This window comes from Zalophus californianus, chromosome 4 (genome assembly GCF_009762305.2).
Source record: "Zalophus californianus isolate mZalCal1 chromosome 4, mZalCal1.pri.v2, whole genome shotgun sequence".
NCBI classification, from domain to species: Eukaryota; Metazoa; Chordata; class Mammalia; order Carnivora; family Otariidae; genus Zalophus; species Zalophus californianus.
The window spans coordinates 79,726,605-79,747,230 of record NC_045598.1 but is presented as its reverse complement, the minus strand read 5'-3'; the positions used below and the strand labels follow the sequence as shown (position 1 = coordinate 79,747,230).

The 20,626-nt window shown below is 45.8% G+C and overlaps 1 protein-coding gene across 6 annotated transcripts in view; it reads right to left on the bottom strand.

Moving 5' to 3' along the window:
* The window catches only part of SLC44A3 (solute carrier family 44 member 3), a 91,593-nt gene that overhangs the window by 18,017 nt on the left and 52,950 nt on the right, over positions 1-20,626 (bottom strand). For 4 of the 6 annotated variants that reach the window (XM_027611102.2, XM_027611120.1, XM_035727155.1 and 1 more), the window contains 2 exons: positions 14,392-14,548; positions 11,684-11,770 (listed from right to left, as the gene is read on the bottom strand). In XM_027611102.2, coding sequence (XP_027466903.2) covers positions 11,684-11,770; positions 14,392-14,548 — 244 coding nt within the window. The remainder of the gene's footprint in view (positions 1-11,683; positions 11,771-14,391; positions 14,549-20,626) is intronic. The other 2 variants (XM_027611109.2, XM_027611130.1) reach the window with 1 other exon arrangement.

Genomic DNA, 20,626 nt, shown 5'->3' with positions numbered 1-20,626 from the left:
TAGAGACTTTAGGAGGCTGGTTCTTCAGAACCATAAGAGAATGTCAGGCATCTCTGATTTGAAGCTCAGGACGGTGGAAATGTCAAGAGGGGATGGAGCGCAGAAGGAATGTTTACACGTTTTCATATACCGCGTGATCTGGGGAGGTTAAGTCACGTGTCTGTCCCTTCATGAACACGTTTTTGGCGGACACAGGCGAGGCAAAGACTGACCTGTAGGAGAAAGGCCTGCTGCCAGAGAGCTGGGTTGTGGAGAATGATTATGGGTTTGTACCGTAACTTGGCCCAGTTTGCAGCAAAAAACCCATAAGAAAAATGCATTTGCTTAAAGACACTATAATAACAGATCTTTTCTTCTTGAAGCTTCAAAAGACTATCAGATCTTCTACTCTAGCCTCCTCCATCCACAGGCTCTTCTCGGAGAGAAGTTTCCCTGGAAGTCAGTCCGAGGTGTGGTAGTGCAGCTCTAACGAGAAAGGGTAGCTCTTCCAAGCTTGTGTTTCTGTTTTCTTTATTCCCTCCCTGCTCCTCTTAGCAGATGCTAGAAGCTGCATGAAATGGCACGAAGCCAGGGCTGGTGCTGAGAAAGTTCAGGCCCTCACCTTCAATCATGCTTCCATCCACAGACAAAGTCAGGGCTGGGGACAGGGCACCAAGCCAGGTCAGCAGCCTTGTATTCTTGGGACCTCACCAAGTTTCTTTGCTGCCACCTTGATGGAGGCAGGACGTGGGCCCAGCAGGCAGGCTCAGAGTGCCCCTCCCCGCCCCCACAGTACCGCATCCCAAGGAAGGCATTTGGCCTCAGCTGTCCCCCTGCCTGGATGAATGCTAGTCTAGCAAACACTCCTCGCTGCCCCGCCCCGACGCCAACCGAGGCATTCTGTAAAAGGTGGAAGGAGGGGGAAGATGAACCCACTTGGAGAACTGTCAAAGCCTGGATCCGCGTGCCAAAACTTTTAGGCACTGCCTAGCCCCACCTAGATAAAGAAGCAAATTGAACCAAATTCCCTTAATTGCTTCTGCTCCTAGTTTTCACAGCCCTTGTTTCTCAACCATCTATAGAGATGAGACTGTGAATGGAAGGACTACCCAGCTACCCCAAATCGATGTGTGATGACTTCCTCTGCTCTCTTCACCTCTGTTTCTTTTCCCTGGGTACTTTCTACTTTTCCCCTCCTTCACATTCCCCACTCAAGGAGGACTCAGGCTCTGTGCTCATTCCCTGAGGTGAGGTTGGGGGCTCTTGAGGGGTGTGGGCAGGAAGACACCCAATCTGCATTAGCTTTTGCTTTCCAACATTTTAAGCTCTTGAAGCTCTTACCTACCAGTGGAGGAGGTGAAGGAAGGGGATTCTCAGTGTGAACCAAATGTCTCAGAGTAGGAGGTGAGCATGTAGGCCTTCCTCCACCCCTAGATTAGATAGTGAGACTCCCCTGGGCTGACGGAGGCAGGGAAGAGATCTGTGGGTCTGACCACGGGTCCAGGTCTCCTTTTTTTTTTTTTTAGCAGAGCACCGAGAAGTGGCAAGACTCTAAAGGGAAGTGCCCACTCGGAGGGTGTGGGTTTGCTGGGAGCAAGGGGATTCCAGAGACCTAGGGCTTTCAGCACTAAAACCAGAACATCCCAGACGAAGCAGGAGGGTTGGTTAACTAAGCAGTGCACATCCAGGCAGATAAGACCATGAGGGGCCTTGCAAAAGATTCCTGCTTCCCAAGTAAAGCGTGAAGATGGGATGCCATGAACAGGAAAGGGGGATGTCCCAAGGGCAACCTGTGTGTACTAATGCTTGGGGACACCTGAAGTCTCCTATAAGTCTAAGAATAACAGCTGAAATTTACTGCCAGCCCAGTGTCATGGGAGCTCCAAGTCAGAAATTAGGTTGAGAAACATGATACAGTACTCCCTACACAGCTGAGTTTGTGACTGAGATTCACACCTATGTGGGAGTCAGTCCAAGATGACACACAGAGGCCGGTAGCCAGAGCACCATGAGATTCCAACTTGTAGCAGAACTTGAGTTAGTGGCTGGGGCATTGAAGTGGATTTATTACCTCACACCTTTCAGGTTTTAGTTTATGAATGCATCCTTTAGTCCCTGGCCACCAATCACTTTTCCTCCCAACCAGTCTCCATGTCTAGGACAAAGATAATTGGGGAGACAGCTGAGGAATGTCCTCCCAGTCACTGTCTTGCTTCGAAGGGCATGGAAGAGAGGAGGGGAAGGCAGGGGTTCAGAGGTGGGCATGTGGAGCCCTCAGACAATAACTGTTCCAGAAGCATTCCCAGATAGAAAGAAATGACATGAAGAAACCTCCTTTCCATCACGGGAAAGATTAGATTTGGGATAGGAGCTACTTAATGGTTTAATTTCATCTCCCACACTAAATGAATTTGGGAAATGTTGAAACTAATCTATAATCTTTACATTTTTTTTAAGTTTTTACTTAAACTCCAGTTAACATACAGTGTGATATTAGTTTCAGGTGTACAATACAGTGATTTAACACTTTCATACAACACCCAGTGCTCATCACACGTGTGCTCCTTAATCCCCATCACCTGGGGGGGGGGTTAAGTAACGTTTACATTTCTTAAGCATTTAGGGTAATGCTGAGAACTTGGACTGTGAAAGTTCCATCTTCCATTCTGAACTACCTCTCCCAACCCAGCCCCCACCCTGACTGGGAATCACAGATGATGGCAAACCCAGCCTCAGTGGCCCAGCAAGCATGGTGCCCACAGCAGACACGAGCCTGTGGATGGGAAGGACACAGGAGTCCATCTGCAGTTGCTACAGCCCCACATAGAATACTGTTCATCAGAGCAGTGTTTTCATGTGTCACCTGCTTCCTTATTTATGAGGAAATTAGATTTTACGAATTTCAAAGGTAGTTTTCACAGACCAATGCAACAGATGACCTTTAAACCAGTGCAGTTGGAAAAAGCCCCAGTTGCCCTTGATAGGCAGTGACACAATGGCCCAAGACTGCTGAAAAATGGGAGTGAAGAAGAAAATGAGCGTTAGATGCAGAAGAGAGGGGCCAAATGGATGGCTGTGCAGGGCATGTTTCCTCAACCTCAGGCCACAGTCACTTCTTGTTTCCTGGTCATGGGTTTAGATTTAAATGAAGACTTTCCCTCACCATCACCCTTCGTGAGGGGAAAGCCTGGGCATTATTGTGGACTAGGGGGACTGGAAGGGCCTCTCTTAGCCATTAAACTGCCCCCAACAAGTCATTAGCGCAGTGGTCCTGGAAGAGAAAGGTGTAATCTGAGACTTCCTATGGATTGTGGATACACTTCTAACTGAGCAGCCTTCATGAATAATCCCAGGAGCTCAGCATGACCCTAAGTGCATAGAAAGAATCAGTGCTCATCACTAGTGGCTGGTGATCATAATGACTTCCATTTATGTGGTACATACCTCTACATGCCAGGCACAACACCAAGAGCTTTGCAGACATTATCTATTAATTACCTATAATAATAATCCTGGGGGATGAGCATTGTGTACCAAACTTGTCTAGCTAGGTAGACTTTCCAATATTTGGTGAATGAATGAATGAATAAACGAAAGCAACTAAACCCTCTCCTTCCCCTCACAAAAGAAACTAACACTTATGGAGCATGTACTGAGCCAAACAGCATCCTATAATATATGTATGAGCTTAGCTGACCCTCTCACTGCCTTTGAGGTAGGGTTAGGAATTTTGCTTTATATATGGGGTTTGTCCAATGTCACACAATAAGTGGAAGAGCTATAATTTGAGCCCAGACCCGTCTGCCTTCTTCCCACTTCATCAAACTGCTAGGAAATGGGTATATGGTCCAGATCCAAGGAGGGGGGAAAGGGGAGTTCTCATAAGATGTGGATAACTGTTGGGGCACCTGGGTGACTCAGTAGGTTTAAGTGACCAACTTTGATTTTGGCTCAGGTCTTGATCTCAGAATTCTGGGATCAAGACCTGCCTCAGGCTCCCTGCTAAACAGGGACTCTGCTTGTATCCCTCTCCCTCTGCTCACAAACACACGCTCTTTCTCTAAAATAAATTAATAAATCTTAAAAAAAAAAGAGAGAGAGAGAGAGATGTGGGTAAATGTCTTCCAGAGAAAAGGGAGAGCTAAAGTGTAAGGAGAAGAGAAGGGGCTTGGAGAAGGAAGCTGGGCACTTGAACCCTTAACTACTAGGCAGTAAGCTTACAGGAGAGACCCCAGAGGCAAGTCTACACTGTTGGCTGGGCCTGGGACAGGGTGAGCTGGTCTGTCTGTTTCAGGAATGAACCATTAATAAGCTGTTCCTACAAAGCATTTTCTGACATGTTCCTTAGGTACTCAAGGTGATTTTTTAAAAATGTTTTTAACACATTAAAAATTTTTTTTTTATTTTTAAAAGATTTTTATTTATTTTATTTATTCATTATATTATTTGAGAGAGAGAGAATATGTGTGTGAGCAGGCCAGGGGCAGAGACGGAGGGAGAGAGACAAGCAGACTTCGTGCTGAGCACAGAGCCCGACATGGGACTCGATTCTAGGGCCCTGAGATCAAGACCTGAGCCCAAACCAAGAGTTGGACACGCGACCAACGGAGCCACCCAGGCACCCCTTAACACATTTTTTTTTTTTTAAAGATTTTATTTATTTGACTGAGAGAGAGAGAGAGAGAACACAAGCAGGGGGAGCAGCAGGCAGAGGGAGAGGGAGAAGCAGGTTCCCCACTGAGCAGGGAGCCTGATGCAGTTCTTGATCCCAGGCCCCCGAGATCATGATCTGAGCCGAAGGTAAACACTTAACCAGCTGAGCCACGCAGGCGTCCCTTAACACATTTTTAAAGACTTTACTTTTAAGTAATTTCTACACCCAACATGGGGCTCAGACTCACAACCCTGAGATCAGGAGTCACATGCTCCTCCAACTGAGCCAGCCAAGCCCCCCTCAAGGTTTAGTCTTTATCTGCTTGACTCTTAGGTCTCTCGGTTGTTCAGAACTTGGGAAAGGAAGAAGGAATGATTTATTAGGTCTCCAAAAACTTCAACACTCAGCTCTATTACTTTCCTACTGTTCCAGAGCAGGCTGCGACTTAACTTCTCTGAACCTAAGTATAAAACATAAAAGGAAAAAGGATACTAATCATAGCGTCCTCACAGGATTATTGGTGAGTTTGGAGATGGTTAATACGCGTAGCTAGCACAGCACCTGGCACACACAAGTGTCTGGTAAGCAGAGGTATTCTTGTCTTCAGGAGTTACACACCATGGAGAGTCAAAGTCATGAATGCCTGACACTCGGATGCCTCTCAGGAGGGTTTTCTGATTAGCTGAGGGCTGCGTGCACAACTGACCCTCCCTTCCCCATGGTGAGGCAGTCATTCCCTCAACAGATACTAACTGCCTCTCTGAGTAGGCAGAAGAATTTCAAGTCAGGAAGGACCTCAGAGTCCAACCCAAGATGGCAGCTGTTCACTGGGCCTTACCCCAAAGGAGGAGAAGCCGCTGAGGCCCACTTGGGGAAGAGGGCTTGAGGGCCTCACCCTCCTGAGCCCTGACCCTTGCAACACACCCACAGCAGGTGGGAGCTGGGCTCCAGAGAGGCTGCTCCCAAGAAGGCACATAAAGCCATGGCCCTAAGCACAGCAGGCTCAGAGCCAGGCACCAGGAAACATGAGGATACAGTCAGTTTTACCCCAGACAGTCTGGGGCCCCTGACGAGTAGGTGTCTCAATTCCTTTCTATCTAAAGCCAGGGTAGTAGCATCTGCCTCCAGACAGCTGGGCTGTGAGGATTAGCATCGTCTAAAAATGGGCCTTAATGCAAACTATCATATTGACACACATGTTAGCTTCTTCCTGAAACATGCACACTTGGGGGCACCTCTCCAGGGCCCTCACCATCAGCTGGCCACCCCCCAGAATAGCTGGGGAGTGGCAGGATCCAGGGCCACCGCCGTCATGAGAGACTGTGAGGAGGGCCATTATGGCGACGTCAGCCCCCGAGAGCACTGTGTCCTTTCAGGAGACTTCCCTCATTTTCATAATCTAGTGAGAGAAGTTGCACAATATTCGTTACTTTTTTTTTTTTCTTCCTGATTTGTACATTGCTGCCCTGGGAGAGAGGAGAAGTCACTGGAGATCTGCCAGTTGGCTTGGGATGAATCAAAACCAGACATAGAGAGGTCACCAAGTGCCTTTGCTATTGATGGGACGATGAGAAAGAAGATCATTGAAACCGAGCTAACTGCAAGGAAGGCCGGCAGTGGGGAGAGGCTTTGAGATATTACAAAATCAAGCCTGCCACAAAGGCTCGGAAGACAGAGACCAACATTATGTGCACTGAAAAAAAGGGACTGGCAGGCAGTGTGGGTGGCAGGGGTGGGCGAAGAAGTAGGGAGGGGATGGGGGGGTGTGTTTTCCAAGCAGCGGCAAGTTTTTCTCTGCCTTGGCCTGGACAAAGTCATCTGGGGCCTTTTGGAGCAGTATTGTGTTAGGAAGACAGGAAGCTATGGCCATTTCTGATCAACTTCGTTTCTCACACCCAACAGATGCCAAAGGACCGCAGGCTGGTAGCTTTATGGCCTGCATGAAGGCAGACATGAGTTGTCTTGTCTTCTCCTCCAGTGGCGGGGCAGGGCATGGGGAAGAGATGCCCACGGCGGAGGAGGGAGGCAGCTACATGATCCCTGCACATACAGAACTCGGGGGCTGGAGATCTGGGCAACATAAGCCATCGCTCGCCGCTCTTTGTGATCCCAGGGCAAGTCCTCAGCATGGATAAGAAATACGGTGTGCAAAATCCAGAAAAACACGCAGTTCACACTCTCCCCATGCTGCCATGCAGCAGCGTGGCCTCCGCGGGGGCCCACCCCTCAGCTGGGCACCACAGGGGTCTGAAAGCTGCATTCTCATTCTGCAGGAGCCCGGTAAGGTGGAGGGATTCTCCCCAGGGCTAGGAAGCAGGCAGGAGCCAGCTACGGGCTGCCCCTGACTAGGGCCGGCTATACCGAGAAGCTCCTCCCAGGAGACTGGAGCGCAAACAGTCATTCTCAAATCGTTTGCTCTCTTCCCACGCCCATCCCCACTTCTGCCTCAAGAACAAAGGATTGAAGAGGAATGCGGTGCTCCACACGATTAAAAGACAACGAATTAAACAAGAGCCAAATAGTCAACAGAAGTAAAATGTTAATTAGGACAAGAATAACTGCAATTGAACAACAGAGCCAATCCAAATAATGCTGGTGGTACGCCCACAGCAAAGTGTTCTTTCCCCAGTTTGCTACGCCCAGCTCTGTGCGCACATTCACAAGCTTTGCAGCGTTGCCAGGCATAGTCATGGTGGCCTGATGTCTTGACAGAGTAATAAATCTGAGTCCTCAGGAAACCAAGTAAAACACCAATTTTAGTTCATAAATAGCACATTTTAGTAAGCTTTAGTAACACACTATGTACTTTACTGATTAGTTAATAGCTCTTGGTTGTAGGCGAAAATGAAAACCCAGGCAATTTTACCATTTGCCTGTGAGAATTGAAGAAAGAACATTCTGTAACGTTCAGATCAGCTGGGAACCATCAGGAAGAGTCTTGTGGCCAAGCAGTGGGTTTCAAACTTAGAGGAACACTGATCTAAAACTAACATCAGAGTTAGGATAGACATCTGTGTCATCAATGGACTAGAGATGTACGCTTCGGGAGACATTTCCATGAGGAACTGTGTGGGGACACCCTAAGAAATAAGAGGTGTGTCGCTCCTGCCATTGCGTTAGCCTGCAGAGCCCCACAGGGGAACTTCTCAGTCAGGCTCCTGGGACGTGCTGGGCGGGAGGGGGAGGCTACAGGATCTCTTTGACTGAAAAGCTCTGAGAACAGCCAGCCCAGCCTCCCAGAAGCTTTGACACTGACTTGCCTGAGGGGAGAAGGTGGGCCCTGACCATCCCCCCAAGACTTTTCTGGATCTATCATTGCATGATTCATCCTTCACCCTTTTCAATACCCCTACGCCTTTCCTTCCTCCTCCACAAAGATCTGCCCCGTAAAAGCGTGTGCTCAACTGTGAGCAATCTGATGGGCCTGGCCCCTGTGGGAGATCTACCACAGAGAGTACTCACGCCTCCCTCTCCCCTAGTTTAACGATGCATACTGGTGAAGGGCTTGGGTCCCGGAGGCGAAATCCATACGGATTCAAATCCTAGTTCTGCTACTAGCTATGTGCCCTCTCAAGCCTCATCTATAAATCGGAGCTACTATCTCATAGGGCTGTGGGGAAAACGAACAACTGATATGAAGGCAGGGAAAGGGCTCAGAATACAGCTGACAACACAGTGAGTACTAGAAAGCCCAGGGCTCCTGCTGTCCTTATCAGCTGGTGACCTCCAGCGGGTGCTCTCTGCTCTAGGACAAATGCAAGGTCTTCATGAACCCTCTCCTCATCGCCAAGATTCCCCTTTCGGAACTTCCGTGTTCCCTTTTCCAGCACCCAAACGTGCACCTCTCTGCACTGTTACATTAATGTCTCCCACAAATGCCTCTTACTGTTCCCCCATCCCTCGGGCTAGCTTGTCAGCTCGCTGTGTATTGGCTCTGTGACCACAGTCCCCTTCCCCTCTATGCCCGGGGTTCAGATGGTTCGAATACAGTATAAACAAGCACATAGGTGTTGGATAAATAAATGTGGGAGGTGTACCCGGGTCATTTTTTCAGGTATACACATATTTGGTCTTTATGGTGGAGAGATAAGTAATAAGACATAATGCGCGGGGTTTGGTCTCCCAGGCTGCAAGTGAGTTACTGCGTGGCCTTAGGCAGGGTGTCTATAAAATGCAGCAGCTACCACCTGCCTGCCCCCCACCCCCCACCCCGGGGCCAGGGCAGATGCGCTGGGCTTTTAAGCAGCAGTGGTGAAGCACAACCAGCTCCTTGATGTTAAGAGCATCTGGGTTCTGATGGTAACAAATAGGTCTCATTCTCTTTTAGCATTTCCCAGCTCCGATTGCACCAAACAAGGCCAATAAAATAGGCCTCAGCGCTTTTAGATCAGATTTCCAGAGAAATCTTCCCCCCAGTAACTCATGACTGTGCCAGGAGATTTTTCAAAAGGCTAATCTAAATTCCTTCTCACTTTAGGCTCCCTTTCCTTTGTCTTCTGCCGAACGAGATCAACAACAGCCCTGACCACCATGATACGGTGATCACCTTTATTTTTAAATCTTTATTTCACTCTGTTTCCCAGTAATTGATCTAGACTAGAGGGGACTGTTTCCTCCCTATCAGTATTCCCATCATTTTTTTTCTCTTCTTTTTCTGTGCTTCCCCCTCTTTCTCCCTCTCCTAACCCTCGGGCCTCCCACCGGTCCCCTGTTAGCCCGTACTGCCTGGTCCTGTAGGAGCCACCCCAGGTGAAGGACGCTCTGATGGCTGGTTTAGGCCGAGGCCTATGGTACCAGCCCCAGGATCAGAATTTGAAGGACGCAGCCCTGTATGCAACACTGATGCCCCATGAGCTGCATCCAGGCTAGCTGAGCCTTTTGGTGAGTCAGGCACCATCACTCTCCTTGACCATCTGGTATAGAGTCCTTTGCCTTTATAATGCTAATTAAGGTGTGACTAATACCAATGCTACTCATAATCTCTGAAACTGAAGTCCCACGGGAAAGGGGAGTGGGTTCATACGAGGTGGTGGAATTTCAGAGTGCAAAAAATATGTCCCTTAGGATAACAAGGCAGAGGAAAGAAGCATAAACATGGTACAGGACAGTGGCTAACAAATATGGTTTGGCAGCCCAGCCCTGTCTTCAAATGAAACCTTTGGTGGTATCCCACTCCTAACTCCGATCGGAGTGGCGCTGCTCTGTGTGGAAGGCAGAGTAAGGTGGTGGAGGCACGGGGCCAGAGCCCACACTTCTGCCTCCTCACCCCTGCTCTCCTCTCCTGACAGGGTGGTTCCTGCAGCATCCACAAGGAGCCCCCATGCCTCCATGAGTGAAGGAGCGACAGAGACAGCAAGAGGAGATGACAAATCAACTTTAGGGCCTTATGGGACCATGTGGCCAACATACCTGCAAAATGACGGTCCCATCGCTTTTGTTTTTTTAGTTTATGTTTCTTAGCCTTGATTTTCATGGATATATATATTTTATCATAGTATGTTTTTGTAATGCATCTCAGAATCTTTGCAGAACAAGTTGGTGTCTGGATATGTGCACACCAGTGCTAGGAAGAGAGAAGCTGGCTATCACATCCGTGGCAAGCCATTCATAAGGTCTGGTTTCACTTGCTATACGACTCACCACTCTGAAAGATGCTATTGTATTTTTAAAAAATTTTATTTATTTATTTGAGAGAGAGAGAGAGCAAGAGAGCACAAGCAGGGGGAGCAGCAGAGGGAGAGGGAGAAGCAGACTCCCCGCTGAGCAGGGAGCCCGATGCGGGGCGCTCGATCCCAGGACCCTGGGACCATGACCTGAGCCGAAGGGAGACACTTAACCACCTGAGCCTCCCAGGCACCCTAAGTACTATGGTATTTTACTGTGCTTTATACATGATGACTTAAAGCAAACCGAATGAAAACTAAATACACTCTAAAATAAACTCCAAGATTCTTAAGAGCCTCAAAAGTAGAACTTTACACTCTAAGACTACATTTTCCCCTGAACGATGACAGGTATTCTTAATAGCACTTATAAGATGTTAAACATGGATGGCCTAATTAGTCCCTTTACTTTTGCTTGTATATTTATTAGGAAGAGGGGCAATAATAAGAAACACTTTGCTGGGCGCCTGGGTGGCTCAGATGGTTAAGCGTCTGCCTTCCGCTGGGTCATGATCCTGGCTCAGCGGGGAGCCTGCTTCTCCCTCTCCCACTCCCCCTGCTTGTGTTCCCCCTCTCGCTGTGGCTCTCTGTCAAATAAATAATAAAATCTTTAAAAAAAATACTGCTTTGTGTAAATTTGACTAAGGGCTATTAATTTCCTAAATTATCTACAGAAAAATGTAACATATATTTAAATGTCCATTAGTTTGAAAGACGCGAGAAAAAAATCTGAAATTCAAACAATTGCAGTATATAATTTTTTTCTGATTTTTAAAGGAATATTTATAGCTTGAAAGGGAAGAGCTGGTGAAATATATAAAAATCAGAGAGGCAATTCTTTTCCTATTTCAGGAAAATTATAGTTCTTGAAGAAGACATTGACAATTAGCTCTCAGTTGACACATACTCATTATGCTGGAATTTCTAGACTCCTCCCCTTTTTATTTCTGAGAAGGGAAACACATTTCTTTCAGAATTGGACGAATGGCTTTAATGACCTATATCATCTACAGCCCAGAAGTCAGATCCAACAGACAGCCTGCTTTCCTCTGGTCAAAGCTAAGAATAACTTTCACATTTTTAAACTGTTGGGGAAAAAAAATCAAAAGAAGAAGAACATTTCTTGACAGGTGAACATTACATGAAATTCCCATTTCGGTGTCCATAAATAAAGGTTTTTGAAATGCAGTTATGCCCCTTCATTTGCATTTTGTCTGTGGCTGCCTTCCTACTAGGATGGCAGAGCTGAGACTGAATGGCCCCAATGCCTAAAATATTCATACAGTCTGGCCTTGCACAGAAAAATTTGCCAACCCCTGACCTAAGAGATGGAGCCCACTGGAGGGCCCCCTGTGTGTGTCCCTGGGGCACACGGCAGGAGACGTACCTGGTTGAATTGGCGCAGCCATTTGTCAAGACACCAGAAACAGCAGAAGCAGCATCTGAACACGCACCTGGACCACACACCATGCTGCTGGGATCGGGGTCAGAACCAAAGGAACAGAGTCAGAAACACAGGAAAGAAGGAAGCAGGTAGACACATAGTACGTTTCTGCAGACACGTAGTGCGTTCCTAACTTGGAGATTCATGCACCTGGGGAAGCACGCAGTGTGGGAGACGTTCTATTCTGCAGGTGCTATTCCTACTACGAATTATTACATTATCCCTGAGGAGTGAAGTTTCTCTCCTGTGGACTTACCTTGTGATGACTGCTGTTGCCCTCAGCAAAAAGGGAAATGGGTTATAGCCCATATTTACTAGCAAAGGTAAACTAGGCTTTCTGGTTCTAGTTAAAAAAAAAAAATCTCTTTCCATCTTCCCCTAAGTGTCGTCAATGATACAAATTGCTTTTATAAACCAGTTTGTATTCTTGAAAAATCCACATCCCAAATCACAGTGAAACAAATAATGCATTGCAGGTATTAATTACATGCCCATATAGAAAGAAGAATCAAGTTTAACTTTTTTTGCAAAAAAAAAAAAAAAACCCCATACTGAGATTTTCAGGGCTAAATTTCAAGGGACAAATTAGTCCTTTGAAATATAATTTGGACATAGGCATAGCTCAAGAATGAATAATTTAATAAAACTCTTGGAAGAGGGGTGATTGGATGTGTCCTACGGACTGCCCAAAGGTTAAAAAAAAAAAAAATCCCTGTAAACAATCCTGAAATAGTCCTCTCTGAGGACCCCAGAAGTAACTCAGCCTTATATGGACATTTTCTTGTCCCACCGTTAACTCAATTGGATGAAATTTTATCTGGATACTTTTCAGCCTGGCTATGGTTGTGAATGAGCCATTTCACATAAGGAAAGCTCACACAGTGGCGGTGCGAAGTGTTTAAGTTAGACACAGTATGGGGAAAACCGCGTCTTTTTAACTGAAGAAAGGACACATCTCTCCAGTAGTGAGATCACTAAAGGGGAGTCTGGCCCCTTGATCCTTCTGGGATCTCAGGAGTGATAAATAACCTTTTAGACTTCTGCCAGAGAAACCAACCCACCGACTTCTCTTTTAGATTTATGGAAGGCTGCTGGCCCAGAGTTCAAGGTGCCTAGCTCTTGGAAGGATGGCAAGGTCCCCTACTGCTCATTAATTTGTGATTATCTATTGCTAATGCATATAATGAATATATTTAAAATAGAAATCTGTTCTGCTCTTCAAAAAAATCCTTCTTGAAATTGAAGGATCAATTGCAAAATGCAGGAGACAGAGGAACTAGATTTGGCTTGGAATTGGAATGCCTCTTCAAGTCACCAAAATGCACGTATATTTTTATCGCTTGAAATTTAGCCCTGAAAACCTCACCATAGGATTTATTTCCAAAAAAGTCAAACTTGATTCTTTTTTAACGTGGGCACATAATTCGTATCTACAATGCAATCTTTCAATAGAAATGTAAGAAAATACTCTATGCTCAGGGGAACCGCTTAGCATGTATTTCATGATAAGGAAGCTAGATAATTTTATGTGAAATGCAATCCATTATTCCGAATTCATATACTAATCTTAAGTCTTGATTATAGACTTAAAAATATCAAACAATTTAAAATATAGGAATAAATCCATGTGTAGAATTTCCCCAATTTACTAAGGACACAAGGTTGGAATCAGGTAAACTTGCAAAACTCTGATCAAGTCACAAGCACTGAGGTGGGGATGGGGGGAGGGATTAACAATCGTGTGAGAACAGAAAAGTTGGGAAAAGTCCAACCTTCCCTTTTTTGGCAGGCCAGAAATACCATGAGAACAGCTGTTTTCCTGGTGTTCTGGTTTCCACTGGCATTCATAACCAAATGTGCATGGAAATAAAAACCAGGGAGGAGAAAAACCCCCAGGCACAAAAGCCCTACAGTTTTCTCTCTTTTGACCTGAGATTTAGGTCAGCTTATCCATTTCTCACTATTAAGCACATTTTCTCTCGCTGTCTCTCTCTCTCTCACACACACACACCCTCTCTCACATACACACACGTGCATGCATGCGTGCACACACACACATACACACACACATTCTCTCTCACACTCACTTATTAAAACTCCCCCCCCACACACACACCAGTCACTTCCCATGGCACCCTCTAGGAAACAGAAAAGGAAGGAATATTTTAGCATTAAAACAGAAACAAACAAATATTATTCCTATCTTGTAGCATATTTTCTTACTTAAAAAAAAATCTTGTAGTATATTACTTAAAAAAAAAAAGGCAGGATAAATGTCTACAAAACTTGTTAAAAGTTTTATCTGAAAAATCCCTTCCGTTTGTTCAGCATTTAGATGAGAAGGAAAACCAGCTAACTTAGAACTACTCCCTCCCCAACCCACCTCCACCACCTTGTGGTCAAAAAAACAAACCCCCAAACCCCAAACAACAAAACAACAACAAAAAACCCAACAAACAAAACATGCTAGGGACAAAAAGGTAGCTGGGGCGGGGGTGGGGGTGGGGGGCGGATCTGAAGAACACTGAGGCTTGGGAATGGCCACTGTCACAGGTCCACACTACTGTCCTGGGACCTGTGGCAGCTGTCCAGTCAGTACCTTTTCTGCCCCTTCAAAACCCTCTGCCTCGTGCACTAAGGAGCTGCCTTACCTTGCCTTTCAGAGCGTTGGAAATGTACATGAGAATGGTTCTCGGAATCCTCATCAGAGTGATCAAAAATGACCCTTTTATGGCTGTTCCTTGATGGTAGCAGAAAAGAATGGAGAGAGACCAAAGGATTGGGCGATCAGGAGGGTCGTTTTTATTTCTGGGAATAGGGGGGAAAAGATAGCATTTAAAAAACACCATTTAAAACTTCTCTCTGGTTCAAATCATCAACGGTGCTAACATTTATAAAGCAGCAATGCAATTTGGCAAAGCTTTTATACACGTTCGTAGCTAAGGTTAAATTATTTCTTGGACTAACTCCTTTTCATGGCATTCAATGCTACTAACAAAAAGAACGGAAAATTAAAAAAAAAAAAACACTGAGGAATGAAAATAAACAAGCTTTCCTCTTTATCATGCCTCCCCCCTCCCCCAATCCTGTAAGTTTTCTCTTAATCTCATTTTCACTTTCAGAAGTTTAATTATATAATCATTTCCAAGGTCTACATTACATACGTAAATATTGCCAGCATTAGCTTGGTGATTAAAATCACCACCAAATCAGGTGACCAGGAAGGGCAGCCAGCCACAGGGACACCGGTGAGCTCCAGCTTGATTAAAGGGACAGAAAGTTTCGGCTTCTACACAGCTCAAGTCTCCTAAAATCCAGCTGATTTCTACTCTGCTCTTTAAAGGTCACTTCAGTGTGAATCATTTGTGGAGCATGTCATGACACAGCAACCAAGAACGCAAAAGCCAGTTTCACAAGCAGGGGGGGAAACAAAAAGTAAAAAAGAACAGAATGGGCATGGCCTTCATCCTACCCCAAACCTGCAAGATAGAAGAGAGGCAGGGCTGGTGCCACCCCTCCCCTGACCATCTCAATTCCCGCTGGTGCCAGTTCTAGAAAATGAGGCCCTTTCCAAGAAGCCACCTCACTGATTCCAAGTGAGGCTTGCTTACTTCATAATGGATTATTCTACAACTCGCTCAGGTCGCTAATAAGCCACTATGAATTAAGGTTGTGACAAGAGCCTAGGTTTTGAGGGAGAAGAAAGGAATGCGGCCAGAAAGGTCTCAAGAGTTGGCAAAAGGCTGTATTTTGCTGTTACTGAAATCCTCCAGGAAGGAAAGGAGAACCCGAAAGTCCTATTGGGTGCAGAGTAATCATGATCCTGTCGCCCCACAAAAAGGGTGATGTGTGTTTCAACTCAGTATTATTGAAAATAGGAAATACCAGGGAAACTATTGCTGATATGAATTCATGTTGGTCTGATAAACTAGAAGAGTAGTACCGGCCAGGAAAATCTGACACGGTTTTTCCCTTTCCTCAGCTTTTTTTTTTTAAGGAAGGAAGAATGTTTACTTTTCCATTTAGGAGATTTATGTGCCTTAGAACTTATTACAGTGCTCGAGAAGATGCAGGGGAAAGAGGACAGCACCTGCTTTCCATCTGGTAGGGAAACAAGTGACTCACAGGCCACGCGAAGGGGGCTCTGGAATCTGGTCCTCCAGGTTTTGAAGTCTGGGCTTGCGCCTCATCTTTCTGAGAAGGTTTTGCTGGGAGGGGATTAACCACTTCAGGCAGCAGCGGGGGGGGGGGGGGGGGGGCTGCCGTGGCCCGTGACACATCCTGACTGTGACTCCAGCCTCTCCAGGGCTTGGGTGGAAGACGTGTTAGTTCCAGGAGCTGGCTTCTCACGTGACGAGAGAAAGTTAAAAGGAAGACCCTTCCAACTCAGGCCAGCTCGTGGTCAGGAGGCGTTCAATACCCACCCCAGCCCCCCATTAGAAACCACCCTCCAGGAAAGGGTTAAATGAGTGGCGTGTCTTTGAGGCCTCCACCTTCTCTTGTCAGACCTTTCTCCGTGGTCAAAGGTAACATCGTCCTGCCCTGCCTCCCCTGCTGTGTTTGTGGCCACGACCTTCATCTCTGTCTCCTTCACGAGCAGCAGAACCCGCCCTCAGGAAGAAGACCTGATTATATCCGACGAAGCTTAAAATACTCCTCCTCACTGGATTTCATCGTCTCTTGAGAAGTGGCTTGCAGGGTGGCAATGCAGGGCCGGGCGCGTCGGGCACCCCAGTGAGGAGCTGAGGAAGCTGGGGCCTCCCGTCAGGCCTGCCCTCTGTCCCTAGGGCTCACTGCGTGTGCAGCACCTTCCACCCCGCTTCTGTGGGGGTGGCATAAGGAAGATCTGGGTAGTGTGGGACAGCAGGTGACCCTAGCATGTGCTCCCCACAGCCTGGGCCCAGCTTCCCCCTCCTTTTAAACTTGCGGCTGTCCTGTGGGAGCTGGAGCCCCAGGACACCACAGCAACTCCAGGCGCTCGGCAGAGGCTCTAACCTTCCCCTCCATCTGAGTCCTGTGGCAGCTTTGGGTCACGGCACACTAGGGCTGTGCAGCGACCACTCGTCCTGCGGAAAACACGGCATCAGGCCAAGCAAGCAACTTCAGGGTCCTAGAGGCAAGTGTCACGCCAGTGAGATCCGGCCCAGCACTGGGGACTCTTCAACAGTATGAGGAGTAACTGTGTGCTGAGGCTCCTGGACAAGAACCAGCCTGAACGGGAGGGATGGCCTCCAGTGTAAATCTGGTCCCCAGCAAAGGGGCGCTCTGTGGTCCCCGAAGAGACTATCCTTTCCTGAGGTTTCTTTCAGCAACATCACAGTACGGTCCATCCTTCCAACCCTCTAGGAAAACGAGATTGTCTTTATTATAAAGAACAGGATTCTGTAGCTGTCCTCAGCGCCTCCTGTTAGGGTTAGGAAATCCAGCAGTCTCCTGCCTAAATCCCAAAAGCTCGGCTGTTCACCCATCCCCCTCATTGCCTTCTCAGCCAATCAAGAGCTGCTGGAAACCATCTTTGGGATATTTGAAAGCGATGATGAAGTCATGCCTCAAACGCCCCTTCTCCAAGTTGAATGGTTCTAGTTCCTTCCTATCACCATCCCCAGCCACATCTTTATGGCTCTCTATTGACCCCTCTTCAAGCGAATGGTTGTAAAAGAGAAATTTTACAGGTCACCGTATCCTGGCACTTGATGCTCTCTGCATGAGCTCTTCAGCCCTCATGATGCTTACGTGAATCACAAAGATGAGCTGGTGAATCCTCCCCCTGAGTGCAGGCCAGAACATGAGATATTGTCAACCTTGGGACAAGGGAAAATCTTAAGGTTTCAAAATTCAGCACCATGTAAAAAAGAAAGTGGAACTCCTTAATAAAGAAATAGTGCTCTAAGTTAGTTGACACGCATTTTATTTGTACCAAAGTAATATGTAAATATCTTAAGTCAAATAGCACGAGGCTAACCAGGGAAGATAGCAGTTGGCTTTCTCCACTGCTCATTTTCTTTCCCTAGAGGTATGTTAGCTATTTCTTCTGTAACTCACCCCACACTTCCAAATTACATGTTCTTTCTGCCATGTGTTTTTTTCAGCCTCTGATATTGTCTACTGGCTTCTCACTTTTTTTTTTTTTAGAGGTGGGGGGAAGGGCAGAAGGAGGGAGAGAGAGAATCCCAAGCAGGCGCCACAAGTGTCGTGGAGCCAGATGTGGGGCCCCATCTCACGACCCTGAGATCATGACCTGAGCCAAAACCAAGAGTCAGATGCTCAACTGACTGAGCCATTCACCCAGGCGCCCCTGATTTCTCATTTGAAACATGTTTGTCGATTGTTTGTCTTATACAACCTAAACATTTTCCCATTCTCTCCTTCTTCTCAATATAATTATATTGAACTTTTTAGAGTTTTTCCCAGCTTTATTGAGATATAATTGACATAAGAAATTGTGTAAGTTTAGGGTGTACGATGTGTTGATCTGATACTTACATATTGCAAATGATGACCACCACAGCGGTAGCTAACAATGTTGTATAATTACATTTCTTTATTGTGGTAAGAGCATTTAAATTCTACTCTCTCAGCAATTGTCAAGTATATGATACAGTCTTATTAACCATAATCTCCATGCTGGACATTAGATCCCTAGAACTCATTCATCCTAACTTGAAGCTTGTACCCTTTAACCAACATCTGCCCATTTCCCCTAGCTACGTCCTCAAGCCCTGGTAGTCACCACTCTACTGTTGCTAAATTTCTATTGTTTTGGCTTTTTTACATTCTGCATATAAGTGAGATCATACAGTATTTATCTTTCCCTGACTTATTTCGCTTAGCAACAGTGCCCTCAAAGTCCATCCACATTTTCCTCTTTCTCATGACTGACGAAAATTCCATTGTGTGTGTGTGTGCGTGTGTGTGCGTGTGTGTGTGTGTGTGTACCACAACTTCTTTATTTAGTCATCTGTTGATATTTGATTAACATTTGGGTTGTTTCTATAGCTTGGCATTGTGAATAATGTTGCAATAAACATGGGAGTGCAAATATCTCTTTGAGATCCTATTTTCATTTCCTTTGGATATATACCTAGAAGTGGGATTGCTGGGTCATAAGGTAGTTCTATTTTTAATTTTTTGAGGAAGTTCCATACTGTTTTCCATAGTGGCTGCAACAGTTTGCATTCCCACCTATAATGCAAAGGGGTTCCCTTTTCTCCATATCCTTGCCAAAACTTACCTCTTGTCTTTTGATGACATCCATTCTAACAGGTGTGAGATGATATCTCCTTGTGGTTTTGATTTGCATTTTCCTGATGATGAGTGATGCTGAATACCTTTTCATGTACCTGTTGGTCATTTGTATGTCTTCTTTGGAATGATATCTATTTAGTTCCTCTGCCCGTTTTTTAACTGGATTTTTTTTAAGAGGTGACCTTTATTTTATTTATGTATTTATGTATTTATTAAATCTGTGCATTTCTTTTTTTAAAAAAAGATTTTAGAGAGAGAGAAAGTGTGCTCGTGCAAGTGGGAGAAAGGACAGAGGGAGAGAGGGAGAGGCAGAAAATCTCAAGCAGACTCCATGCTGAGTAAGGAGCCTGACCCTGGACTCCATATCAGCCTGAGATTGTGACCTGAGCTGAAACCAAGAGTCAGACACTTAACTGACTGTGCCACCTTGGCACCCATTTATTTTCTTTTTTAAAGATTTTATTTATTTGTTTGAGAAAGAGAGTGAGAGCGAGAGCGAGCATGAGTGGGGGTAAGGCCAGAGGAACAAGCAGACTCCCCACTGAGCAGGGAGCCCGATGCGGAACTTGGTCCCAGGACCCTGAGATCATGACCTGAGCCGAAGGCAGATGCTTAACTGACTGAGCCACCCAGGCGCCCCTATTTATTTATTTTTTTAGAGGGAGAGAAAAAGACAGCATGCATGAGTGGGGTATGGGGGGAATGGGCAATAGGAGAGGTTGAGAAAGAGAATCTTAAGCAGGCTCCACAAGTGCGGAGCCTGATGTTGGGCTTGATCTCATGAACCTGGGATCATGACCTAAGCCAAAATCAAGAGTCATACACTTAACCAACTGAGCCACCCAAGTGCCCCTTAACTGGATTTTTTGTTGTTACTGGATTATATGAGTTCTTTATATATTTTGGATATTAACTTATGATATATGTGATGTGCAAATATTTTTTTCCATTTCATAGGTTGCCTTTCATTTTGTTGTTTTTTACTGTGCAGAGGAGCTGAACAACCTATATCTTGAAAACTACAAGAGTTTGATGAAAGAAACCAAAGAAGACACAAACAAATAGAAAGATATTTCGTGTTCAAGGATCGGAAGAACTCATATTATCAAAATATCCATACTATCGAAAGCCATATATAGATTCAATGCATTGCCTGTCAAAATTCCAATGACATTTTTCACAGAAAAAGAAAAGGCAGTTCTAATTTGTGTGGTATTACAAAAGATCCTACATAGTTGAAGCAGTCATGAGAAAGAACAAGCCTGGAGGCATCACACTAATTTCAAAGTATGCTACAAAGCTATAGTAATCAAAACAGTGTGGCACTGGCATAAAAATGACACACAGGGGCACCTGGGTGGCTCAGTTGGTTAAGCGACTGCCTTTGGCTCAGGTCATGATCCTGGAGTCCCGGGATCGAGTCCTGCATCGGGCTCCCTGCTCAGCGGAGGGGTCTGCTTCTCCCTCTGACCCACTTCCCTCTTGTGCTCTCTGTCTCTCATTCTCTCTCAAATAAATAAATAAAATCTTAAAAAAAAAAAAAAGACACATAGATCAGTGGAACAGAATCAAGGGCCCAGAAAGAGAAAGGGATAGTTCCTTTAATAAACGGTGTTGGGAAAACTGGATAACTACATACAG